The sequence below is a fragment of the Temnothorax nylanderi genome, unplaced genomic scaffold, assembly GCF_030848795.1.
Source record: "Temnothorax nylanderi isolate EJ_2023f unplaced genomic scaffold, tnyl_v1.0 TNYL_tig0009_pilon, whole genome shotgun sequence".
In the NCBI taxonomy this organism is placed as follows: domain Eukaryota; kingdom Metazoa; phylum Arthropoda; class Insecta; order Hymenoptera; family Formicidae; genus Temnothorax; species Temnothorax nylanderi.
In genome coordinates, this window is record NW_027249071.1 from 2,228,834 (window position 1) to 2,255,047 (window position 26,214).

Below are 26,214 nucleotides of genomic sequence, written 5' to 3' on the forward strand. Positions count from 1 at the left end.
TAAACGGCCGCGTATTACCATCGATAAAGAGGGTCATAAAGAAGGCAGGGCAACCTCGTGCAGAAGGAAAGAAACCAGAGGGAGGGTGGAGAAAGAAGAGAATGCGCATGTGTTTCGTTTTTGGGCGACGCGACGCTCCGACGAGAGCAGGGAGATACCGGCAAAGGATACCGACAAAAACCACACCCTAAGTGCACTGGCGAAACATCTCTGAATCTTGCCTCTGTGGCCATATATAGAAGATAGAAGCGTAATCGTTCTTCTCGGAAAAATAGGAGAATGCCAAAATTATGAATGTTATTGCCAAATTATATTCCGACATTTATATCTAAAATTAAACAAAAAATCCGCAGATTCTACAATGCAATTTGCGAGACTGTTATAGATTAATAAACAGAAAAAATATCGTTATAATAAACTACTAAATGTCATTTTATTTAAATCTCAAACGATTTTATACGCGACATTCAGAGAACAACGCAATCGTAGGAGCTAGGATATAAATGGCAACAATCCCCGGTTATCCTCTAGACAAAGCTCGCGCGTAATAGCAATCGTGGTAGTGGGTGAAGCGCGCAGCTTCATCACCGCTGTCGCGGGGCGGATCATTTAACTGGGAGTGCACTCGATTACGGGGTAACCCAGTCGCCACCGTATCCGTCTCGTCTGATGATGACGGTTATCAATGCAGACGACGGACGGGGCGACGATAACAACGACGGCGGAGATGGCGCAACGGAAACAACGCGGGAACGTCCGGCTTTATGCCCGTCGGCGATTTAGACGGTGCGCACTCCTCTCCCGAAGATCTATATGCAAGAATACCTCCCCGTCGACGAAGGCGCATAGAGAAAGTTCGTCCGTGAAATCCCTCCCCTAAAGAGCTCTTTTACGATTCCCGATTCCTCCTTTCTCAGAATAATTGAGTAATTAAAACGTGTCGACTTTATCATTATTGATAATATAAAACTGTATTCATAAATTGCGTAGCAATCGTAATCGCCCAGCCTCGATTGTCTTAATTAACTTATTGACATTAGGCAGTTAAAAGAAATTATATTGATATCTTAAAAATTTAATTAAGAGACACGAGGGCATCAGTAAGCGTTTCGCAAGATCATATACATTCTGATTACGTGTTTTCCCGATTATGCAATTATTCCACTTCGGCGATGTTGCTCTGCGATGTGATTCCTCCAACACTTCCATCTTTTTCACTTACGACGATGCATCCAATGACGCAAGGTGGAGAGCGCCGGCCGGAGGACAAAAGGGGATGGCAGGGCGTCTCGGCGGAGTCGTAAAGTTAAATTAAAAATTTCCATGCGACGGCTTGGCGAGGAGACTCGGGGAGGACGGGAGAAGACCGATAAGGAAAACGTCGTCGCCGGAAATTCTCCCGCGCCTCTTGTTGTCCTTTTCCTGCCTTTTAGTCTGCCGTCTTATTTCCTGACGAATTTGAAGGAAATGGGTCATCTTAATCGTTAGTCTTAGCCCCGTTGTTTCGAACGATAGATATACGTCTGTAGATTGTCGAGCTAGCCCTCTTTGAAAACTAATTTTAAAATAGACATTGTAATATCACATAGCACATAGCAATTTAAAAATTGCACGTGTTAAATCAACGCAAATCAACTTTATAGAAACTAATTAATATATTTTTAGTTTCTGCTATATCCTCTGGCTTTCCAGCTTTTATTCTGCCCTTTTTAGACCGTAACCTTTATGCACGTGAAAACATAGAGGTCTGACATTCGCCGACTTCTTTTAATGTCAGATTCATTGACACGTGAAAGCCGGGCCCACCGGCATACGCTTCGAAAAATCAGCGTGCGATTGGAAGTAATTTTTTAACGGAGCAACGGTTTTAAACTTTTAACGGAACATGTACAGTCGCGTACCAATAAAAGGACTCGAAGGGGCGAAGAGGCGAGAACGTGAAAGTTTCATAACCGGTGTGTGTCGCGACTATTTTCGGCGGGCGCATATTTCGAAACGATGCGGCGCGGTAAGCAGAGGGGGAGGGGGCGGAGGAGAGAAACGACGTCTGGGAATACCCAGGAGTTTATGTCTACCTTTACGATCCAATCTTGCAGCGCGCGGATGTCCCTTCTCGGTTTCGCGCGATTCCGCCGTATGCAATGCAAACGTGAAGAACCCCCTTCATTCCGCGTCGACGGGGGAAGAGCGCGAAGCTCGTTGAGAACGGGAACGCGGAAGAACGTGCTTCTCGCGCGAGAGACCGGAGGGACTGAATATTTCGGGGGAAAGCTTCACGAAATAAAGAATAATGAAAGTACAAGGATAGAAGCGCGGAATAGAGCAATCGTGAGACTACGAAACGATACGGTGTTCGCGCGTTTCAGGGTGGCGGCTAAAATATATGAGAGCGTCGGACGAGAGAAGAGGCGCGGGGAAGGGCGTAGGAAGCCCTCGTCGGGCTTCGTCAGTCTCGCGCATTTGGGTGATGTGCCTTTTTTCCTCTTTCTCCATTCGTCTTTCTCCGAGGTTCTCCTTCCCTCCGCACGCACACATGCGAGCACACATACGCATATATATATACACACACACACGCTGATGTTCTCCAGGCCATCCCGGTGCACGGAGGACCGCGCGCGCGCACACTCGCTCATGTACCATCTATAGCTCTTCCTCCATACCCCAAGAGGGCTCTCTCTCGCGGATATATAGGTAGAAGCCGGGTTGGTCGATAGTTCGCGCGTAGCAACAGCCGGCCGGGGCTTTTTGCCCGACTTTTAAACTCCCGACTGTAACCGAGGTACTCTACACCCCCGGCCTTCCCGCCCCCCGCGAGCGAGCGGAGTACTCCTCCCTATTCAAGCCTGATACCCGACCTGGCAGTGGATGAAAATGATGGGGAAGAAAAAAGAGACAATCACATGACTGATGATCGAAGAAAGACGAGAATTCAGCGAAGATGTCGATTCAAGACGTTACAGTCGGCTGGGATCAATTGTAACGACTTTTGCAACATTATGAGAGCAAGATTCTAATATTTCAAAGAAAAACCTCTTTGTGTGTATGTGTGTCTTATTGTGCAATGTAATTTAATTAATAATCGATATGGTAGAATCCACGGATTTAATTTTAACAAAACATACTTTTTACGACGGCTTCAGGGAGGTGATTATTTGTTGAAACTGTTGAATTCCGACATTAAACAGCTCAATAATTAAGATTTGCATTGAAATTCCGAGGAAGTCAAATAAACGACTCGCGTGAGGATCGATCGCGAGTCCTCAGTTGGATAACAATGCGAGTCTCCCCGCGACAGAAAAACGAAAAAACCGTCATTGTTGAGTGTTACCGACACTTCCGAATCCAAGTTGGCCGTCGTACCATTAAAGGAAATATGATGTCTGACTAAAAGCAGAGCGACTACGCTTTCACGTCGCAGCTTGTTAAATGCGATCTAGGTAGATACTCGTTGAGCTTGATGAAATGGCGTAACAATTACGAATAAGAGCGAAACATAATGGTCGATATCGTCTAGCCATATATCAATCGACACAGAGTTTCGATTTAAACTATTCGATATAATAAAAATTAAAATTTGTAATAAAAAAATTTTTATATAAGCCGAGGATAAAATTAAGTGTTCAATGCAAATGTGTTTCCAGAAATATTACTGAAATTTAACGTATCAATTTATATTCACAACTTTTAAAATATGTGCCTAAAAATAATTTAATAATACATTATTATCATATATAATCAATTTAAATCTAATACATTATATATATTTTATACGATAAATTTAAATATAAAAATTTATATCATAAATTAATATTTTATTTATATTCATATTCTCGCATATATTTCGTTTAAAATGTAACGGAAAGAAATTTTGTTATTTTATCTCTTTCATATATATCTTTTCAAATTTAGAAGATTGGACTCAACTAATTTTCGCACGGAACTTTACTTTGGAGCTTCGTTCCACCTATTTAAATGTTCAATCTCGTATACCTCGTATGCAACGAAGAACAGAAGAAAATACGGGCGAGAGAAAATGCGAAGCTCGCCCCGTCGGTTTGTTATCGTCGCGACGCGAAGCGCGCTTCTATCTCCCTAGGAATAAAGATAAAAGCGAGACACGAACGAACGATATCCATGATCGAAGCTTTCAACCGAAACGAAGTGCAAGACAGGTTTGTGCTTTCGTCCCTCGGACCTCCTGGCAAGGATGTACAATGCATGAGACTTTCAGAGAGGATCGTCGAAGTTCTGTCCTTCGCGCTTCTCGCGTCGTCTGCTTTTCTCCGATGATTTGTTTATACGTTCCCTCTCTTTTTCCACTTTCTGCGGCCAGCGTACATGATCAGAAATATCAGAATTACATAATTACAGAAAAATGTTCAAATATCGTTAATTAAATTAATTAATACCAGCTTGAAAGAAGACTAGCAACAAAATAATTAGTTTTACGCTTATAATTATTTTAGCGCGGCAAAATTATCTAAATCCACATTATAAAGAGCGTAATTTCTCATTACTCTAAAATTGTCGTTGAACCATGTCAGACCGCCTCTATCAATTATGGTGTTTTGTAAAATAGTGCTCAACTATCTTTTCTCTTTTGCGCATTAGGAGCGTAATACCGGTTATTTTCCATACTGGGCTTTAATTGTCATCCTCCGTGCTCCTTCGGCGGATAATTCATAACTAGCACGAACAGTAATTTATTGCCGGAAACTCGTTAAGATCGCTACTTCAGAACCAGTTCTTCAAAGCGGCTCGATAATGCATCTCACACGCCCCCACTCCAACTAATCGATATCTCCTTCCTCGCGGAGGTTTCGCGGATACTTCATTATTGTAACAGTTACGCGACTATACAAAGAAACACGGACGGCATCCTACAATTATCACGAGGAAAAAAACCACTACGATAAGTCGCCGAGATTATGGAGACAAAAAGAACAAAATCATCGATGCCTATAAAAAATCTTGTGCAATATTATTAAAGAACATAAAGAACTCAAATAATAATATAATATTTCAGTACATTCGTGAAATGAACAAAAATATTCGGTATTAAACGAAGAATTTTATCTTCAAAAGTTTTGTTTTAATTTTGTTTCAACAAATTCCACATTTTGACCTTAACATTAAATTTTTTCCACGTATTGTAATTTAATCAAGCACATATTAACTAATGATAAAATTAATGATAACTTAATGATAAATTTATCTTGAATTATACTCTTTATTATTTACGTATATAATTTCGAAACATGAAATATGATGCAATTCTCGCGGTCCATTGATAAGGCGACTCAACAACTTGAATAATTCTCCGAGCATCGGCGACGGCGATCATAATGAGAACAAGAACTACATCTTTATCTTTCTAACGACGGGAAAAAGAGGGACGGAAGAAGAAATAAGTCAGTCGAGACGAGAGGGTGGACGGGGGTAGATCGGTACGTGTCTAGCTTTGAGAGTACACACCGACGACGAGGGGTTGTCGTCCTTCTGGTTGGCTGGCTGGCACGGAAACGACCTTGGAATCAGCTGTGCGATACGAGGATGAAATTTCCTACCGGGCGAGACGCGTCGACGTCTTAGCGCGCGTAGGAGGACTCGAAGAGTAACGTGAAGGAAGAAAGGAAGGAAGAGGAAGGAAGGGGAGCGAAGGAGGGTGAAAGAGAGAGAGAGAGAGAGAGAGAGCCTCTATCTCGTCGACGAGGTCGGGGATGGCACGACAATGAGGTCACTAAGATCCGATGGGGATGGATCCCTTCTCGGCATTCCTTGCTTAAGTTACGACGACATTTTTCCGAGAAAATTTGCTTTTCGAATCGTAAAAAGAATATGAAAGTAACACCTCCTCCTTTCCTTTTAATTTCGTACGTACATCGAAGAAGACGAGCACATCAACGCGACGAATTTCTTCGCCAAGTTTCCATTTCGTTCTTATTTGCCACTTCAACCTGAATGTAATATAAATAGCAGCTATTCGATAATTGACGATAATATCGCGCGAATACGCCACGCGCCGTTAAGCTATTAATTTTCGCTGAACGAGATTCGCGAAAATTATTAATAAAGAGAATCGTAAAGAATAACCGATAAAAGTTCCCCTTTTACATTTTAATATAATCGATGCTCTTATCCATTTATCTCATTATTGTTACGCTTTATTAGTATATTCGCGATATTTTTAACAGATAACGTAAAGCGCTGTCAATATATTATTCATTAAATTTAATTATGGAAGGTGCCTGAAAAAATGCATATAATAACACTATAATGTATTTTAAAATTCTTTATCGAACCAATTTGTTTTTTCAACAACTAAAATAAATGCACACTCGCTTAATATCTACCAATTAAGCAGAACTGTTTTCAATATTTCCATCCATATTATATCTCACAAATAAATTGCAAAAATGTTAATCAAATTATCGTAATTAATCATCGAATCAAACGAAATTTTATCAAACAAATTGATTAATCAACTGCTCGAAAGGCTGTTCTTTCTTTAATTATTAAATTAGTTTGCCACCGGCTTTCGTTTCGTCTTCAATCAACCGATGCGAGTAATCGTAACAAATCCGAGAAACGAACCAATCGTGGGTCGATGAATTATAGCGGTAGCACCGGCCATAATAAAATCGATGATACCAGCTAGTCGTAGCGTAAATTCGTTGCCGTAGCTTAACCATTGTATAAACAGGGCGCATTGCATGCACCAAGAGAGAGAAGAGGGGGAGAAAAAGAAAGAGCAGCCGAAAGAGAACTATTGCACCTGTGCGATAACGAAGTAACGAATACACGAACACATAGCGAATAGGATCTCGACCGAGCACAAACTCCGATGATTTCCGCGTATTTCACGCGGAATTTCGCATTAAAGATCAATAGTTAACGAGCTATTTGCTATAATTATTCAGTCGCTAACCGTATCGGCATCCAGTGCGCCACATCGTTACGCCGTCCGTGTATGCGTGTTCTCGTATTTCCGTTCGTTCATTCATTCGCAATGAATTTCTTTATATTTCAGTGTATCAATTAGAGAGAACCGATAAACACGCGCACAACCCACGGAGAACAATAATATAGTTTGCCCGGCGGGAACATTATTTATCAGAGTATTCGTACAAAAATTAATAAACTAATTTCTTTATTTCGATTGTAAAAAAGCGAAGAACTTTCGATGAAAAAAACAATCACAAAACACCCTGGGCATTGTCGTTACGTTCTGCTAGCTAAATTTAAGCGAATCTCGAGCATTTCGTCGAGAAAAACATCAAGAGTCGAATAACAAAGAAAATAAAGAAAGGGATGGAGATGTTAATCAAAGGAAGGCGTTGAAAAGCGCGGCATCGCGCGAGCTAATCGAGATCCCGTAGACGCTATGAAAGTTCGACGAGAGACGACGGCTCGTGCAGGAAAAGGGATAACTGAAGGCAATGATCGAACGTGGCGTGACCCGGCAAATTACTGTCACTCGAGGTAATTTCAGCGTAATCGCCTCTTCCATTCCATTTACCGCGTCTAAAGCGAAATTTACCTTTCGAGCGTATCCGAGGCGAGAGAGCGTCCGTCGAAAATACATCACGCGCGCGCGCGCAATAGCGAAATAATTCGCCAGGAGACACCGGATACGTGATTCTATCCATCTTTATCTACACAAGTTGCAATTTATATTGACGTGCATTTTTTACGCATCTGCTCTTTTCTCTTTGAGTTTAACTCGCGATTACTACGGCGCGATCGAATTTGCGATCATTTTATGAAGTAAAAATTAATTTTCAGTTTATGGATATCATATACGTATAATGAACAAGAGTACATTTAAAACATATTCTAGACTTATTAATATATCAATTTATGGCATAGTTAGCGAAATAAAGTTGATTTCATTAACGTAATTATATTAGCAAAATTAAGTAGACATCAATGATTCAGATAAAAATTCTTGTTATATCGTGAACTTTATGCGAGTGATATAAGGACCTAAACAACTGTACAATCAACAAAATCGACTTGATAAAAATGAAAGTTCTCTGTATTCTCCCAGTTCTCTTTTCGTCGTCCTGCAAAACTCGGTATACATTCACCCTGTACATTCACTCGAAAATATATACGTAGCACTTACATTGGACACATTGTAGCTGCTGTATTGCTCTTTGGGGCTGCCGCTGCCGTTCTGCTCGCACTGCTTGTTCTTGAAGGCTCGGTAATTCTCTCGGAGCTGTTTGCCGTACTGGAACACAAAGCGGAGTGGACATTGTTAATGCGCGAAGCGTTGCAGGTCGCAGGATGCGCGCGACGGGGGCAAACGCGTCGCGCGTCTAACCGATTGCTACGCTCCGGGCGCATCGTAACATCCGAGGCCGATAAAGCGTATGGGTAAAAAAAACTGCACCTACGATTTGCATAATTTTACACGCGTCACTTTGTCGCAGAGCACCGGTCGACCGACCGGCCGCCGGCCGGTCGGCTAGCGCGTGCTGCCCAGCTGTGCGAGGCGGACCGTCACGCCGATCGATACCTTGCCCCGCCGAGGTATCGCGCTCGCCTAGATAAATCCAACGTTGCTACGCGGACGGAATACGAAAGTACCACCCGACTTTTCCCGATTTCTCCGACAATTAAATTCCTCTACCCTCGGCTTTTTTGGGAAGCGCGAAGCTCTAAATGTAATTACCATATTTTGGGAAGAATCTGAAGTGAAAAGACAAAGAGAATAAAAAGACCAACGTAGAAAAAATAATAATTTAACAATTAGAAATCAACTTAATCGCACGCTCTCGGATAGGAGTTATTTTTCGCTATTTTTCTTCACACCAGTGAAGATGTGATTTTTTATGTAACGTGTTATAGTGTCTCAAATAATGTTGAAACATGAATAAATGTCATGCTGAGAATCTATTTTTCGAGCAACAAGATTAGCGATATTCAATTTTCAACTTGAACAGTAATTCTATTTCTTGCAAACAGATTGCGAATGCAAGAGGAATATTATTCAATCGAAACTTTTTGAAATCGATTCTTTTTGAGAAGTGTCTATGCTTCGTAGGCAACGATAAGATTTCGTGATTGAATCAAATGTAATCCGTGTGAGCTTCTCTAAGCTCCTTATACCTCGCCTTATACCGCCCACGTACTAGAGCATAGTCATTTAAAGCAAGGCTGACTTATGAATGAAGTTTACTAGCTTGCTCAACTCGGAGATCCTACTATAAATTCATCTATTAAACAAAAAAATTGCTACTAATTTTAAATTTAAATATATTACAACGAAAACATTATAAAAAAATTATAAAACATTTCTTAATTGATTCCAAACAAATTTTGTTTAGTTTAACTTTAATTTAACAGACTTTATAGTTTTGGTTTTAGATTTAGTTGTAAGATATTTAATATCAAAAAATAAAGATCAAATTTCGGTTTTTAATGAAAAGTCCACCAAAGAACTTTATTCTGGAAAAGTAAAGAGAATTTCGACAAGAAAATGAGAAATGTGTACGCACTTCGTGCACGAGCAAGTATGTGTCAACCGCGGGATGAGACGAACGTGGACGCGAAAAACGAGACGAGACAAGACAGGAGGTACAGACGGTGCCACGTGAAATAATGACGGTGAACGTGTGCATAACCGTAGACCCAGCAGTGGTATAACCATCGTATCGACCCACAAGACAGTCGGGCGCATCCATGCTCGACTGACTGCTCACGCACACGCGCGCCCACCCATACACGCAAGCGTAAATTGCTCGTGACGTGCACGGCACACACGCATACACGCATAGTGGTACTAATATACCAATGCGGGCTGTAGCTTGCACCGTGGTACGAAAATTATCCCGGCGAGCTTTGCGACCGGCGAGAACTCGCTTAGCAACAACAAAAATAAACTCGCTCTTTCGAACTTTTGTATTAACGCATATGTTAAAACTTCTCGAGTTGTGTAAGAGCGTGTATCTTGTATCCTCGGCATCCTATAAATAATTTCGTTAACTTTCATTTAACTGCACTAAAAAATTATCATTAACAAAATCGCTAGGTCAATTACTTTCATTTGACGATACCATAAAATTTCAAGAAAATAAAGATTCTACATATTTCCATATATGTCTGCAGTAAATATCCTGTTGATTAAAAACGTGAATATCGTTTGTGTCATTGATCGTCTCGACGTCGCGCACTTCTAGCTCGACACTTTCGCCGGAAGCGAGAGAATTTACGCGAAGACCGGGATTCGTCGCTTTCGCGTTTCCAGGAGCCAGGAGCGTGATCGAGGTGGATGCGAAGATGAAGGGCGGCGGCGACTAATTGAAGGCGGCCCTGGAGTATTGCTGGCGCGCGCGCTCGCGTTTGGAGAGATAATTACGTAATTCAATTATTCGCAAACGCAGACGGGAAACGCGCCGACGAGGAACGCGGCAAGGCACGAATGTATGCTAACGTTAATCAGCGATAGAGTAACGGAGAGCGATAACAAGGCATACGGGTTCTAAGTAAACGAAAGATAATGCCCGCGCGTCGAATTCCTCGATATCGCAAAATCACGTTCCCAGTGATACGGAGCTATATTGATTAAAAGCTGCTGAAAAGTTGCCCCGCGCGCGAGTTGGTCACGAGAGAAATTCCCCTTGTAATTGAATGACCGTGCAGGTTAGCGCGACTCATTCTTAGGATCTTTCTTGCCGCAGGTAATTATAATTCTCGGAACGCAAAGAAACTCCGTAAGGATAGAGATACGTGTAATCGAGTAGAAAGCGATCCGGTATTTGCGGCTTAACTTCATCCGCTCTTATCGCTTTACGATTTATTCACTTTCTCATTATCGTCGTTATCGTTTCACGACGGGCAATAACCGGGACTTAATGTCAAATGACAATATTTTATTTATGATTGGAAGCGAATGGCAATATTTTTGCGATCGCTATATATTTTTCGTCTTGCTAGGAATCTGGTTTTGAATTAATTTGACTGGTTATGCGCGGGAGCATATTTTAGTCTTGTATTGTATATTTATAGATATTAATAAATCTATTAATATCCTTTTTTTCTACTTTAATGACTTTTCGCGTGGTCGATTTAGTTAGAGATATAACATTGATACTATAAACGTATTTCAAATCTTCACACAAAGAATCCTGAAATGAAATAAGTTACCGTGACATCCTTTATCTTGAACTCCACCCCTCGCAAATTAACGATGGCGAATCCGAGCCTTATACTTATTGTTAGACTTCACAGACTTCCAGTGAGATGAATCGAAGTCCGCGAAGAAATATGACGAGGAGGAAGAATGACGTAGAAACAAAGGAAGCACAAAAGGGTACGGGCAAGAGTGTCAATGTCTTCTCAATCAAAGCGTATCCTGCAGATTTCTCCGAGCCTACTCGTTCATTTATTCTCTTTTTCCTACTCTTTTTCCTCCCTCTATCTCTATCGCTCTTCCTTACCCTTCCGCCTTCCCAACTCTTCTCGTTCGCCGCATCTCATCAGACTCCTAGCTTTTTCTCGGATGAAAGAGTTACAAAGGCCTCACTGAGACACGTATAAGTACTACCTTAGTGCCGTTACCGACCAAGACCGTCTCGTCCTTTTCCCTTCGGATAAAAGGCGGAGCCGAGAAACAGAGAGAAAGAGAAAGAGAGAGTAACGACGGTAAATGACGGAGCGAAGCGAGAGACGCCGAGAGCCGGAGAAAAGAGAAGAGTACATAGTAGATCCAGAGCGGGTAGATAGGTAGATAGGCTGACAAGAGACGCAGACAGGCATGGACGACCAACGAGGCCGATAAACACTAGGCAAGTCTGGCTTGCCTACCCGTCGACGGCCACGGTAGTATAGACGCATGGCTCGAGGGATCCCCGTGGATGAATCGGTTGAGTTACGATTCTCTGGCGCAAGGGTCCCCAAATTACATCCCGGTAGATGAGTTGGCTATTCGACCCAGCCAGCGCGAGCGTTACTCGGAATGAAGATAAGTCATGACGATAATGACGGCGAAAGAAAACACTTACGAGAAACAGCAGTGTAAATTAAACAATATCGTCGAGATCGAAATCGCTAATTAAATTAATTAAATTAAAAAATTAAATTCAATGAAAATCAATTATGAGATTTTGGTTTTATGGTTATGAAGCGCGAAATACGTAAAACGTCATTTAAAATTCTGTTTCTTCCCGTAAATACATCATTTAGCTTTCAATATTCCAGTTTAGTTTCAGAATATATTCATAGCTGCCGGAAGACAGGATACTTGTTACTTTTTTTTAATTCTTAATTTGCTCCGCGAGCATGATTATCACTCCGCAAACGATAGAGCGATGATAATATGCCGTGCCCGAACTCCACTTCCTGAAGACCAGCCAGACTGGAGAGACGGTCTGAGCAGCCACTTCAGGTTGAGGAAGAATAGGCCCGTAAAGAGTAGCGTAATAGGGAGTAGGCGGCCGTATTCTAAAGTCTCTCTTTCTCTCTCTTTTCCTTCGACGGAACTGCCAATCGCGCGTTGCTAGCGCACACCGTTACCAGCCACGAGTTACTTCGCGGTGAGCACTTGGACTAGAGCGAAAGAACGAGAGAAAGACAGAAGAAGAGAAAAGACAAAGGCTGTCCGCGCTCGAATATAAACCGATTATATCAGAGATGATGAGAAAAGAGAGCCCTGGTGTCTCGATTTTTGTCAAAAAAAAAGGAAGGTAAAAAAAGTGCACCGTGTCAGTACCACGACTTGTCTAAAAGAGGAAGAAAAGAAATTTAGCCATGCGAAACGTGCTGAAGCTGCGTGGTATAGTGTGTATATACGCATGTCGACAAGAGTGAAGCGTTCGTCTCTCTCCGTTAAACACGAACCGCGCGCGAGTCACGCAACTTCTTTGAACTTCAACCAAGTTTCGACATTCGACGTCGACGCGAACGCGGGCGCGGTAAGAATGGGGAGGAACGGAAAGAAAATAAGGCTCATTATACCCGGCTCCATCACAGACCTAATGATACCCACGGCCCGTCCGCAGAGGGATGATCACGTCGTGAAGGAAGAGCCGAGAGTCGAATAAGAAGACGCGGAATCGGCTGGGAAACGAACATTGTAGCGAAACGTTATTATCCTCGCCGCAAATTTAAGTACCTGTTTCTCCGGTTGATATTAGCTTTCTACTTATAAATTGAAGCGATTATTTACTGATGGTCATTTGTAATACTCTCCGTATCATTAATCTTCAATTATACACTTTCTACGTGTATAATTCTCCGCCAACATTCGTTGCAATTCTAATCGATATAGCGAAGAATACACTTTAGGTAATGATACATTTCCGTTCGGGCGAGCAACAATTTCGTTCAACTGGTTCTTCCATTGATGGAATTCACTCCCAAACTGTTCGCGATGCACTCGAATCTCCGTACTACGCTGTATTCTTCAAATAGATAACGACAATACGGAGTGAGGAAGAGGAATCACCCTGCTTACCTTAGCGAGTCTCATGGCTGTGAGCCAGCAGGTGCGCGATTTTTCGTTCTCGAAAGTAATGACCTTGATCCCGGGCTCCCCAGCCTCCGTGTCTTCGGCCTCGGCGTTGCTGTTCGGCCTTAGGCAGGCGCCCCACTCGAAGGGTGCGCCAAAAACCCGCTTCGCGTTCGGTATCCTGTAGACGTTGTAGTCCGACAAGTGCGCGAGTGTGATTAGGTGTTCGCTGTCCTGCAACAAAAACGACGACACACCTTCGTAAAAAAATTGCCGGAAATTATCCAATTTAAAATAGAACGCAAAAAATAACTGAAGCGCTCAAAAAACTTAATCAATTATTACGGGAAATTATTTCCTACCCTGTGTTACAATACTTTTGCATTGAAAACTCGAATTGTGTAACATTGTACACTATTAGTACTTTAACTTCCCTCGAAAATATGTTTGTAACCCGCAATTACGGACAAGGTAACAAAACAAAAACTCATTCGACAATTCTCAATGTGATTATTGTATATATTGAATGGACAATAAGAGAGAACAAACAAAAATCATCGGCTATATTTTCAACGATCGTAAGACTATCAGTATAATAATTGATCACAGTACGACCAACAAGTCTTTAAGGTTGCGGATGAGCTGACCATAGTGATCTTCCCTTTGGAGCAATACGAACAAAGTAGTATAAGTGTATCCACGAGTTGCCCGCGTGCAAAAACCGTCGCGAAGATACCTTCTTCTCTCCCAATAGACTCTCTCGTTCCGTCGAGTCTTCCTGGGAGTCCTCGTCGGATTCAGCAGAAAACTTTCTTTCGCAACGTCGTCGGGAATCGCGGAGGCAATTTATTATAACGGCGGGACAATTTTTACGGCAGCATGCCGGCGCACCGCACCGCACCGCGCGTCGCGCAGGAAGCGCTACGGCGACGACAGCTCTTATCGCGGAGTCACCATTATTTGCCTGCAGCGGAGACCGAGAAAGTCGCGTTTGTCAAGTGATTTCCGGCAAATATTCATAGACGTTGGGTGCGTTCGGCATTCTTTAAACGAAACGCGTCAAGGTTGCGTGCGGTCGCTCGTCCGGAAAGCGCGCTTTCCGCCTCTCCTCGCGACGTTTCACAAATTAAAAAACTAATAACCTTGTCTTAATTTCTTAAAATATATTTCTCTACATGAAAAATACTGCCAGAATTAAAACTAGAAGTTTGTAAAAAATAAGAGCCCATGTATTAAAATTATATTTTACTTCTTCCTTTCGTATGGCAATAATAAATAAATTAATAATGATCCTTTTGGATAATATTGTGTTTTTTGCGTGTGCTGTTTCAATTTGCGTTAAAAATGAGCGATTTTTATTATGAAATAAGATTATTAGTGGCAACAAAGAAACAGCAAACTAGTGTATTATTATGTACAGTCGTCCTTCTTTAGCATTTTTATATATTAATTTTCTTTTTTAATATTATACTTCCTTGCTTCCAATAATGCGGCACGCACTACTTTGAGCTGCATGGCAGACCTAAGTAATTAAATAAAATTACCAACGTTAACCAGAGGAACAGTGGATTAGCGTGGATAACGAGATGCGTGCACGACGCCCCGGCATCTAACAATTTCACGCGCAGTCGGTGTCACAGCGCTTTTATATTTAACTCGGCGTGTACTATCGCAAGAGGTACCACGTCCACGTTGTTCTACTCTCTGACCTTTATCCGCTTATCGGCACCTGTACGATAAGCGGCCAATCGTGAAATATCGACCAATCGATTTTCAAAAATCACCTCGCATAATCTTGCTACGTTTCCTGGCGTGTCATGAACTTTCTAATAATAACGAGTATTATGCATGTAATACGTATATACGTACTTTTGCGAGTATTTGAATATTCTTTCAATACTGTAGTCTTAATTCAAGAGCGAGAATAATTATCCGATCGTTGCGCGAACGTATCATATAAAATAAGCATCAAAATCTTGCCTTATTTAATCATTATATATTAATATATGAGAATAATTGTTCAATTTTCATTATTTCATCTTTTTAAAAAATCATCATGCGGCACATCTCTCGAGAGAGGCGTTTCTCTCACTTGTTCGTGCCGCGTTATGAGAAAGGGTGCGGTTGGTCAGGGACTCGCAGATCTCCCCGAGAAAATCCTGTTGGCCGTGGTCGCCACCGTGCTTCGTGCGACGATGATGCTGCTGCTGCCGCTGCTGATGCTGCTGCTGCTGCTGCGCAAGCATTCGTCACGAGTGCACAAACAGACGGATAAGACAAGGGGGAGGGGGAGGAGCGTGTGTTAGAGGCGCAGAGCGTGAGATAGCGGCGGGACCGTTGCAATACGGCTCAGCAAATATTTGACGATTAGCTCGGTTGCACTCTGTATATCGCGGGGCTGCGTTAACGGTTACATAACTATTATCCAGCTAACCATGGAATTACGGGCGAAAGCGAACGGGAGAAGGATGAAAAGGCAGAAAGGTAGTAGTTAAACAGGCTACAAGGGTAGTGCACAGTACTTAACTGAAAATAAACAGACGTGCGTAACATCAGGCGTAAGGAATATGTGTGGAAATATAAGAATAGAAAGGGGGGGGAAAGAGAGAGGGGAAAAAGAGCGACAAAAAGAATACGGGAAAACCCGGTGATATCCTTCGTATTCTTATATATACGCGGGTAAATTGCCCACGTGAGATTTGCATGCCTATATACACGCGCATACAGCCTCGCTTCGCTCCGCTCCGCTTCTTTTGGCGAGCGCCATAATTCTGACACGTGTAAACCGTTGTCATATGCATATCAGACGCGCCCGTCACGACCCGTGATCGATCGCGAGCAGTAATCTCTTGGGGATCGTGTCTCTACACGTGCAGGAGATAAAAATACACGTCAAAACACGAGCGAATTAATAGCGATGTTAGACGGAGGCGGATTGGCAATTAAGGTGAGAAAGGAAAGAGAGCCCTGAGCCCGTTTTCGGTACCGTTTCGGTCACGCTATTGTAAAACGTTAATGAAAAGACGTAGCCAAGATCGTTACAATTAAAGATATTTTTTATCGCGTGTAATTTGAGATACTAATTCTTTTTCTTAATCATTATAATTACTATTTAAAACTGTACATAGTATAATAATATTATTTATAACGTAAATTACTCATTTCTTCGAACGAGTATTCACTTCAGGACTGTTGTAACTTTGAGTACAACAATTCGCAATGGAGATCGAATACATCTCCATTGCAAAATCGTGTCGAGACATTGGCAAGCGCTTTATGATCTGCATACCTCAAGTCGATGTCAGCATATATTGCGCATATTGATCTCCCGAGTAGCCAATGGCCGTTACTCGAACGAAGAAAGTAGGATAGTCGAAGAGACTTCTTTATCATTCGTTCTGTTATTTTAGCGGTTCGCAATATGGTCTATGATAATCGTGCATCGGTATGAATTTTATATGTTTTTCGCAGTCATACGACTTATTATTATCGTTATTATTCTTTATCGTCACTATCACAGCAGTAAAAACAATAGGAATTGCGTCATAAGCTAAATAAAATTATTAAATCGCGTAATCTTAAGTGTACTTGAATAGCTATCAATTTTTATAAATCACATTTATTAAAGATTTATAAAGTATGAAAAATATTATAAAATTTCGTAATTCATCAAAATACTTGTTACAAAATCTGACGACAGCTACGGAAAAACTGCTGATACGGCAGGGGAGCGAAGAATAGGGAAGAAGGTAAAGATGCGAATCGGACGGAGAATCGACTCGAAATGGGCAGGAGAGGAAAGGGAGATCCAAGATGAAATCCGAGGATCCGAGATGAGACCTCAGACTTTTCTTTTTATAGGCGATATCTTGCCGTCGCGAAATCGACGATTCACCATGGCGAAAAAGTCTCGGTAACACGTCAACAAGCAGTATAATCAGTATATAAGTATATAAATAAGATACTACAGAGATGAGAGATCCGCGATAACCTCGCTAAATCTGTTCCTGTTTGTCGGTTTTTTTTTATGCGCGGGAGCCAGGAGAGTTATTGGCGTTTCCGTCTACAGATACACGGCTTCGGAAACAAAACCGGTTTATAAATAATTCCAGAAGCACGCTCTCGCACATGATTAAAGGAAAAAAAAGGAGGAAAATACACACGGCGGCAGCGCCCGAAGATGCCAATGGTCCGTGCAATCATTGCCGATAAATTTGGGTCCTGCACTCTCGTCCTTTCCACATTCTCATAATTCTTTCCATCTTCATTCAAGGACATTTCGCGGTGAATCAACAATTTCGAGTCATCGTTTATTAATGACATTTTCTTGCCATAATAAATTTCATAAATCATTTTATAATTTTTATTATTACATCCTTCATAGTCGCGCTGAGGACGAACTCTCGAGTCCGACCAAAGTTCGAACCGCATCCAGCGGTCGTTGGCCCGAAATGACATCGTTAAGTTGCCGCTCGCGTGGCAGTGAAAGGATTGACTCTAGGGCGGCGTTAGACCGGCGTTAGAGAACGGTGGAGAGGGAAAGAAAGAGAGAAGAGGACAGCGTACGATAGGTCAGGTTTTTCTGCCTCCGGAGGCGGCGGAGAGATACGCCGTGCTGCAAGCCAATGAGGAAAGACAAGCGAGGAGAGACTGATAGAGGATGCCCGAAGGTAGGGATGCAATAAGAGGCCTGCGTGCAATAGGCGCATTGAAAGTCCACGGAAAGGCTTTCTCCTCGTGTCTCGTCCGTTTATTTGTTATACTCATTCCTCCAGATTTGAACTAAGCCGGATTTAACAAGTTTGCAAAAATTGAAAAGCGAAAATTACAATATCTTTTCTTTAATTCTTTTATTTAATTTACAACATCTTGCTATCCGCGGAATGCGAGTATAGATCGAATAAGCGTCTCATTTTGCCATTTTAAATATTTGCTAAAAAAATCACGCACAAATTGCAAATCGTTCTGGCTTCTGGGCCGATACCGTCGCAACATGAAAGCTGAAATCACGAGAGCGGCAAAAACAGAAAAGGATTATTCGTAACAGTGGAGGAAATAAATCATTGATTATACATTGAGAAAATGTAGGCCACGCTCCCGGCATCGGGCTGCGCTATGATTACGCTAATAATGCGAGAGCGTGTAACGGTAAGTATCCGTGAAAGGCGAGCTGGAGAGACAACGGCTCGAGTACTACTGTTGGGAAAAAGGAGAAGTGAATTGAGGAAGAAAGGAAGACGAAGGAAGAACGTGGAGGACACCAGGCTTCGACCTACAAGATGACTTGACTTCCTCGTGAGGTCCTTCATGCGCTTTCTGCCTTTCTTCATTCCTTCCTTCCCTCCCTCTTGTCACGTACTATCTCATCGATCGTTGAAATCACGATCGACGTGTTATTCCGTGACGTTAAGCTATATCGCTATGTTACATCGAATATCGCGTCATGTCCCCCGTGTAATATTAATAATGAAAAACAAATCCAGTGTAAGCTTTCAATGTCTAAAGGATTTTTACGAGCCAACTAGAAAACTTCTAATAGTGATCCTTCGCGAATTTTGGCACTTGCCGAAAAGTCTCGTCGGACCTTTCCCCTTCGACCTCTCGATAATCCGTCGAGCCAAGTCGAGGAGGAAACCTCGCGTGGACGTGCGCGGATGCAGACAGTCGCGCCTCTTTATTGGATTCGTTCTAATAGAATTTGCGTCGTCCGTGCGCGCGCACCTACAATGATGTCCGCTCTTGAATTTTAATGTCCGAAACGAACGCGAGGCAGGGACCAATCCCCTCTCTCTCCCTTTCTCTCTCTTTTTTGACCGGAGGGTTTTTTCTCATTTTTTCATACAAAGTCTCCCCTTGGTCGAATTAAAATTCTGCCGCTTCGCTAGTGCGGATAATTAAATATTTGTTGTACGCGCGCGCATTGCGGCGTTCGCGTAATAAAATTTTCGCGTCACAGTCACACTCGACGTTCGAGTCGAAGTTATCGAACAGGCGTTATCGACAATGGACGATTTCGAAATGTCTAGCTGTCATCGAGTATAGAAATTTCTCTCTCTACAGCTTTTTCGTTTAAAATTACATTTAAAAGATATTTGACATTTTGGAGAATGCAAATTACGAAATATAACTCATTATATTCATCATTAACGATATGTTAATTTTTATCGCCATTTAAGATTAAAGTTACGAGCAATTTATTAAATTGTGATGATCACTCCACTTAAGCGCATAAACCCTGAATAATGAAGCAATAAATCCTGAGGATGATTTCATTTTCATTCTCTGCGTGATTTAATGAGCAAACGGTATTTCTCGATCTGAAATAGCATTTCATTGTGACAGTTGAATTTCTACTGCACTTAATTTCTGGGTATCTCCTTGGGCTAAGAAAAAGTAAGGACTTGGAATTGAACACGCAGACTCCGACAACATGACGGTTACTCCACGCCGTGCCCGGGGGCGTTATAGCGATTAAAAACGACGACGTGCGCGAAATCGAGGTCATCGTCGACTAATCTTTTTCTTTTTTATTTCTCGTTTTTTCCTTTTTCTTTTTCTTTTACGTCTCGCGGCGCAAGACGTGCACCGGTAGACGGTAAAATGTGATGTAATTCGCAAGTTCCACTATACCTTGTTGTACCTCAGCCTTCCTGATGTCTATAATTTCGCGGCAAATTAAAGAGCCGCGTAACAAATAAGAAAAAGAATTATAAAAAGACATACTACGTAAATGCGGAGGTGCGTTATTAAATTATTAATGCTTTTCGAGAGGACCGCCGATCATCGTATGCCAATTTCGCAACGATATATGCAGCAAGAAATTAAAAAAATGCAAAAAATGCCAAAAAATAAGGGAAATACAAAAGATTATTAACAATCCGTCTTGTTTCTAATCTCCAAATCTAAATTAATGATTAACAACTTAATAATAATTTATTAACGACTAGGTAATAAATTTCCATCTTTCGAAATATCTCGGTGAAAAAACTCGACGGAGCTCTCGAAAGTCACTTCTTACAGTCAAGTCATATATTTGAAAAATTTGCTGTAAGAAAAATTTGCTGTAAAAAATTTTACAGAAAAAAGGCAAAGAGATAAATGACTTTTCAGAGTTCATTAAATGCGAGACGAGTTGTGTCACCGGACAATATCTTTACCTCCATTAATTTTATTCACGCTACTCGCTTATCGCAACTAACTGTAAATCGGCGTTAAACGGAATTTGGAAAAAAGAAAAGAACAAATTTCCCGTCTGCTTTGTCCATTTTTTATTAGCGATAACAAGAACATTACCAAATCTTCAAGAATACAATAACAGTGAAAAAGGGAACGAGAGAAAGAAAAAGAGAGAACGTATGCGGAAGAGAGAGAGGCTAAATCTGAGTACACGCGATACGTTGCACATAAAATTGATTAATGTATCATATCTCGATGGAAAAAGAAGGAGAGAGAAGAGAGGATGGGGATTGGATTAAGGAAGCCAGCGAGGCGGGCATACTGGACACGAGTCATGAGTCCCGATTGTGTAAACCGGTAGCTAAATCGACTCCTCACCTCCTCGCGCTCGAGGATCCTCGAACGATGGGAGTGAAACTCGGTGTACGCGGCTCGCGAGCAAGTCGGTCAGATTAGACAGCGGCGACAGTGATTCTCAAAGCAAAATGACAGAGACATTCTAAAAATGAATGCCGACAACTCTGAACATTACATTCAGTTCAACAGTACAGTCGCTAGAATTCAGGTAGATTTAATTTTCACATACACGGAGATGGTATATGCCAACTGTCGCGGTTTTATTGTTGCAAGCAAATATCATTAATTCCGCATGTTCATTGAATCATCCGGTCATATAAATTGCATCCTCGTTTTTGTAAAACGGAGAAAGAAACGCTCGAAAAACGTTTCATATACTACTGAAAGTCAAATGAATTAAATAAAACCGAATTTAAAAAACGCACAAGTTGCATTTTATGCATTCGAAAAATGCAAATTCGCCGAACTGAATTTTGCCGAACGCACAAAATTAATTCGCTGAATCCGATCATGCGATTTATCAGGAAATCCTGAGCTGCATCAAGTGCTGCAACGACGACGCGCCGCGCCGGCGTAGCGACGGATCGCTGTTTGTCCCACGAGAAGTGCATTGATCATCCGAGAGTTAAGTTTGGATTTATGCGAGTTAATACACTTTGGCGCGGCTTCAAGCGACTTCCAGCGATGGCGAGGTGAATCACGGCAGTGCTCCCCGAAGTACGTTAATAAACGTCCTAGTCCTTAATCACATCAGCAAATGAAGGCCGCATTCTAACTCGCATTTATCTCGTTTGGAGATACTCCAATTTATAACTTTCAGAAATCTGTCATATTTTGCAACTAACAACTCTCTAGAAAATTTCCATTCATAAATACTATTACACGATAATTTAATAGCGTATTTGCATTTAAATTTATCAATAACGTTTAATAATATGTGACATAAAAGATATATAGGTATGTATGAGATATGATCTCAAGAATATAAATTGCAGGATACACACGAATATCCGAAAATAAAATGTAAAATGGAACAACTTATAAAACACCTCTGTAGTCTGGAAAATGAAAAAATACTTCTCGTCTTTGAAACACATTCTTACATATTAAATAAATTCGAGAGATAAACATAACTTCCAGCTAAGGCACGAGCGATTTATTTGATCGAAGGCGCTCGCCTCGATAACGACGATGCGCAAGATTACGTAGCACGAAGGAAAGTGGTAGTGGTTGGTGATTATTCTTTTCATAGAATCGATGGTAGAAGCCACGGTGATTAATCGAAGCTTGAAAAAAGAGCAAGAGCAGAGATAGAAAGGAAAGAGAGAGAGAGAGAGAAAGCGCGCACAGAAACGAGAAGGCGCAGGGAGAAAAGCGAAGGCAGGGGCGGGTAATAAACTACCCCGAAGGAACGACGCGCACCGCGTCCGACTAAAGACCCGGCGAAACAAGTCCGATGATCACTGAAAAACGAGGAAAAAAGGACAAAACTCCAGCGCTATGTTTCTGCGTTCAGGATCATAAAAAGAATTGCGATCGTATCGCTTTATCCAATCGCGGAATAAATCCTCTCCCCGACTGTCTTTACAATTCCCACAGGGGAACATTCATGTGCCATGTTATTAATTAAATATTCTATTCTATAAATTAATGCTTCTATTAATTAACGAGGAATAAACTCTTTGAAAGGCAACGTGATAATCTGCGTAAATAAAAGACAGAATAAAATAAAATAATGCTTAAATAATAAATTACTGAAAAAAATCTATGACATTTGCAAGCTCACGTATTCAATTTGCTTGATTAAATTTGTCATAAATTGCGGGAAGATACTCTTAAAAAAAAAAAAGATTAAATTATCTTAAGCATCTTGATGGTATATATGAAGTTTACATAATACTAAAATTTCAGGACGCATATGTGTGTGTAATAGAATAATAAATTAACTTATGAAAAGAATAAAAAATCAAATCTTTCTTTATATAATAAAGAAATGTTAATCCATTTTAATATACCGTTTCTACCAGAAAATATATTAATTAAAGTGCTCATTTAAATAGATATATTTTCAAAACGTTCCTCTCGTTCCTTTAACAGAATCTAAATTTCATATGACTCCTTAAAGAACGGTTTTTCTCGGTATCGATCCTAGGCTTGAGGAACTTTGAACCGAGGGAAAGAGTCCGTTAAGAGCGAATTGCCCGGAAGATGCGAGAGAGCTCGTACACATACGTGAGAAGAGGAGTGGAGAAAAGGGAGCGACGAGCCGTTTCTCGGGGAGAGAGAGCACTGGTGTACGCGAGCGCGAGCGCAAGCACAGCGATAAATTTCCAGAAAATTTATTGTCCGACCAAGTATAATTCAGCCGACCTATCGTGATGTGCGAACGCGAACCTCGCGGAGAGTGCCAGCGCCGGCCGTGAAAAATGGCCGAACGATTTCAGCGGCCGCGACGGACAGGGAGAAGCTACGCGATGCTGGCGGTGGTGGCGATGGCGATACGCTATAGAGGTGTGCGGTGTGTAGTCTACCTTCGCGGAAGTTTCGCGGAAGAAGCGGGGAAGGAGAGCGGGGGGGGGGCCGCCGCGTACGTGGCGCACGTACGTAAGAAAAGCCGGGTTGTTCCTCCCGTAACTTAAGAGCTACGACCTCGTTTCTGTCACACGCGACTTCGTATTTCACGCCCTCAGGCGGAAAAGGAGAAGGAAGGAATGAACCTGGCGGGAGAGGGCAGGAGAACGAGGAGGAGGACAGCCGGGAGGAGGATGGCAGCGAGAAAGAAGAGACGGTGGATAAGATACGAGTGGTTTCGCGATAGAGAGCGCGAACGAGAAGAGGAATAAAGAAGTTTATGGCACCCAACTGATACGAGTATGGGAGAAAGAGAGAGAGAGAGAGAGAGAGAGAGAGAGAGAGAGAGAGAGAGAGAGAGAGAGAGAGAGAGAGACGGCTCACGACGCGACGTTACTCGCAAGAGCCTCCTCGTCGTTATCTTCGTGTCGTCGTCATCATCATCGGTCTCGGACTATCCTTGTGGGATAGGTCGGGACCAATATCCGCAATACTCTGACGCGACGACGACGACGACGACGATGACGACGACGACGATGATGATGTTCTCGCCCGCGCTCGTCGCCGGGGTACCGTTATCCCGAGCAACGCGATACTTTCGTGCGAGTATGCGCTATAAATTGACAGGGACATATCCGTGTCACGAATTGATAGAATCGCCGTTTCCCGATATGGAAAATGAGATATCGGTTGGATGCATTGCCGAATGAAACCATGAAATATCGGTGCCATTGAAGGCTACTAATATGCAATATTTTCAGGTATCTTCGCCATAAAAACGTCAATTTTATTTATACACCGATTTACATTCAATCAATCAAATAATGTAAAAGTTTTATTTTAAGACAAGTTTGCATTGACTTTTTTTGTATTCAAGCAGTCTTATAATTTTCACGTTGTTGTCGAGAAACGAGATTAATTATAAAAGCAAGGAGAATATCCGAAAATCTCTGCAGTGATTTTCAGTAATTCCAGGCAGAGAATGTTCCGCGCTCGTCTCGGCTCGTTGCATCCGTGCCTGGCAACAGGGGCGCGTATGCATGTGCGATGCGTATAACCAACGATAACGAACTTTTAAGCATAATACGGCGGCACTACGTAGAGGATCGAGACGCAAGGCTATTTGTACAACTCAAAACGTGCCGCGTAAGTGGATTGCGCTCCGTATTGCGCTCGTTGGCAAAAATCGACGAAAAGTGACTCGATCGAGCGGCGCGAAACGGAGCAACGTGCGCACAATACGATACGGTATATATATCGCGAAAAAGAAAGGAGATCAAGTATAGCATCGCTAAAAATCGTTCGATCTTTTCACTTGAAGTCACTCGGCGATCATTTTGCTCGCTATAATATGCTTAATAGGCCTAAATCTGCGAATAACAAGTAAATCTGTAGTTTATACTTTACATTACACTTGCTGCCGAATGGTACAATATAAAATCATTCATAATTATCGTATGCAATGTTCAAGATTGTAGATTTCTTCGTTACTCCTTACACGCTAATTATTATCTTTTCCCATAATCAACATCTACTGAAATCTCCATAATATAAAAGATATTAATAAATTTCGTTTGGAAGAAATTGGGCGATTTCATAAAACAGATATTTAATTTCTCGGCTACGCGGATCTTTCGATCCTCTTGACCCTTGACCCTCGTGTCTTTCCTCGCTAGTCCCCGGATCTAGTAGTCGCACAAAAAAAACACATCGTAGCTACGTCGACCTAGTACCTAGCGACCTCATCGCGAATCGATGAACGGAGCGGAGACCAGTTTGATTCCGCCTTCCTGAGTAACGTGACGATCTACGTCGCGCTACTTTCCCGGCGAAAATCGGCGACGCGACGGTGCGGCCTGCGGCCGTGCAACGGTGCATCCATCGTTCGGCGGAAAAAGTCGTCCCCCGCGCGTTCAAGACGAATTGCCACGATAATTGCGGTCGACGTGCCCGATGTCTTTCTACTCCCGCAAGACCGAAGTCGATTCGAGATTCGAGATGAGCGAGACGGTGGCGCGAGGGAGAGGGCGAGGAGGGAGGCAGGGGAGAGAAAAGAGAGAATCGCGAATGCACCGCGCATGCACTTTCAGTCGTTGTACCCCCCACAAGTTGCATGCCACGGCTCGGCCGCGATGCGGAGATACTCGAGCCGAGCCGAAGAGCTTCAGAAGCACGCAGGAGCTCGCATTGAGTGCACACGCGTCGGCGTTCTCCGCGAGACACGCGAGACGCGGCGCGATCGCGAACGGCCTTCGCAGTGATAACAGGGATTGCGCTTGCGACATGGTGCCCCGAATACGGTAATCACCGCTGATCACGTCGTGTGTCTGGTCGCGCGCGCCCAATGAATGCAAGAAGAGATCTGCGAGAGATTGCCCGTATAATATGTCGTACCTCGTTCCGCGTTGGAACGTGGAATTTTAGCGTTAAATCAGCGTACGAACTACGGCAGCGCTATCTCCCCATTATAAACTGTGCGTTACTGGACGATGACGCGCGTGTCGAGGTTCCTCGAAGGAAGATCGCCGAAGGTTAATTATACCTAGGATGTTCTTGCGCTCGCTTACCAAACGCAATTAAAAGTCGCGCTAGAAGTTGCGACCCCAGCAAGGATCGCAGGAATCATGGATCGCTTTGAAGAACCGCTCTCGGCC

At 42.4% G+C, this 26,214-nt stretch overlaps 1 protein-coding gene across 11 annotated transcripts in view; it reads right to left on the reverse strand.

The window, feature by feature from the left end:
• LOC139787425 (growth factor receptor-bound protein 14) overlaps positions 1-26,214 on the reverse strand; it is a 248,550-nt gene that overhangs the window by 28,666 nt on the left and 193,670 nt on the right. For all 11 annotated transcript variants that reach the window (XM_071726503.1, XM_071726500.1, XM_071726499.1 and 8 more), the window contains 2 exons: positions 13,463-13,690; positions 8,129-8,236 (listed from right to left, as the gene is read on the reverse strand). In XM_071726503.1, coding sequence (XP_071582604.1) covers positions 8,129-8,236; positions 13,463-13,690 — 336 coding nt within the window. The remainder of the gene's footprint in view (positions 1-8,128; positions 8,237-13,462; positions 13,691-26,214) is intronic.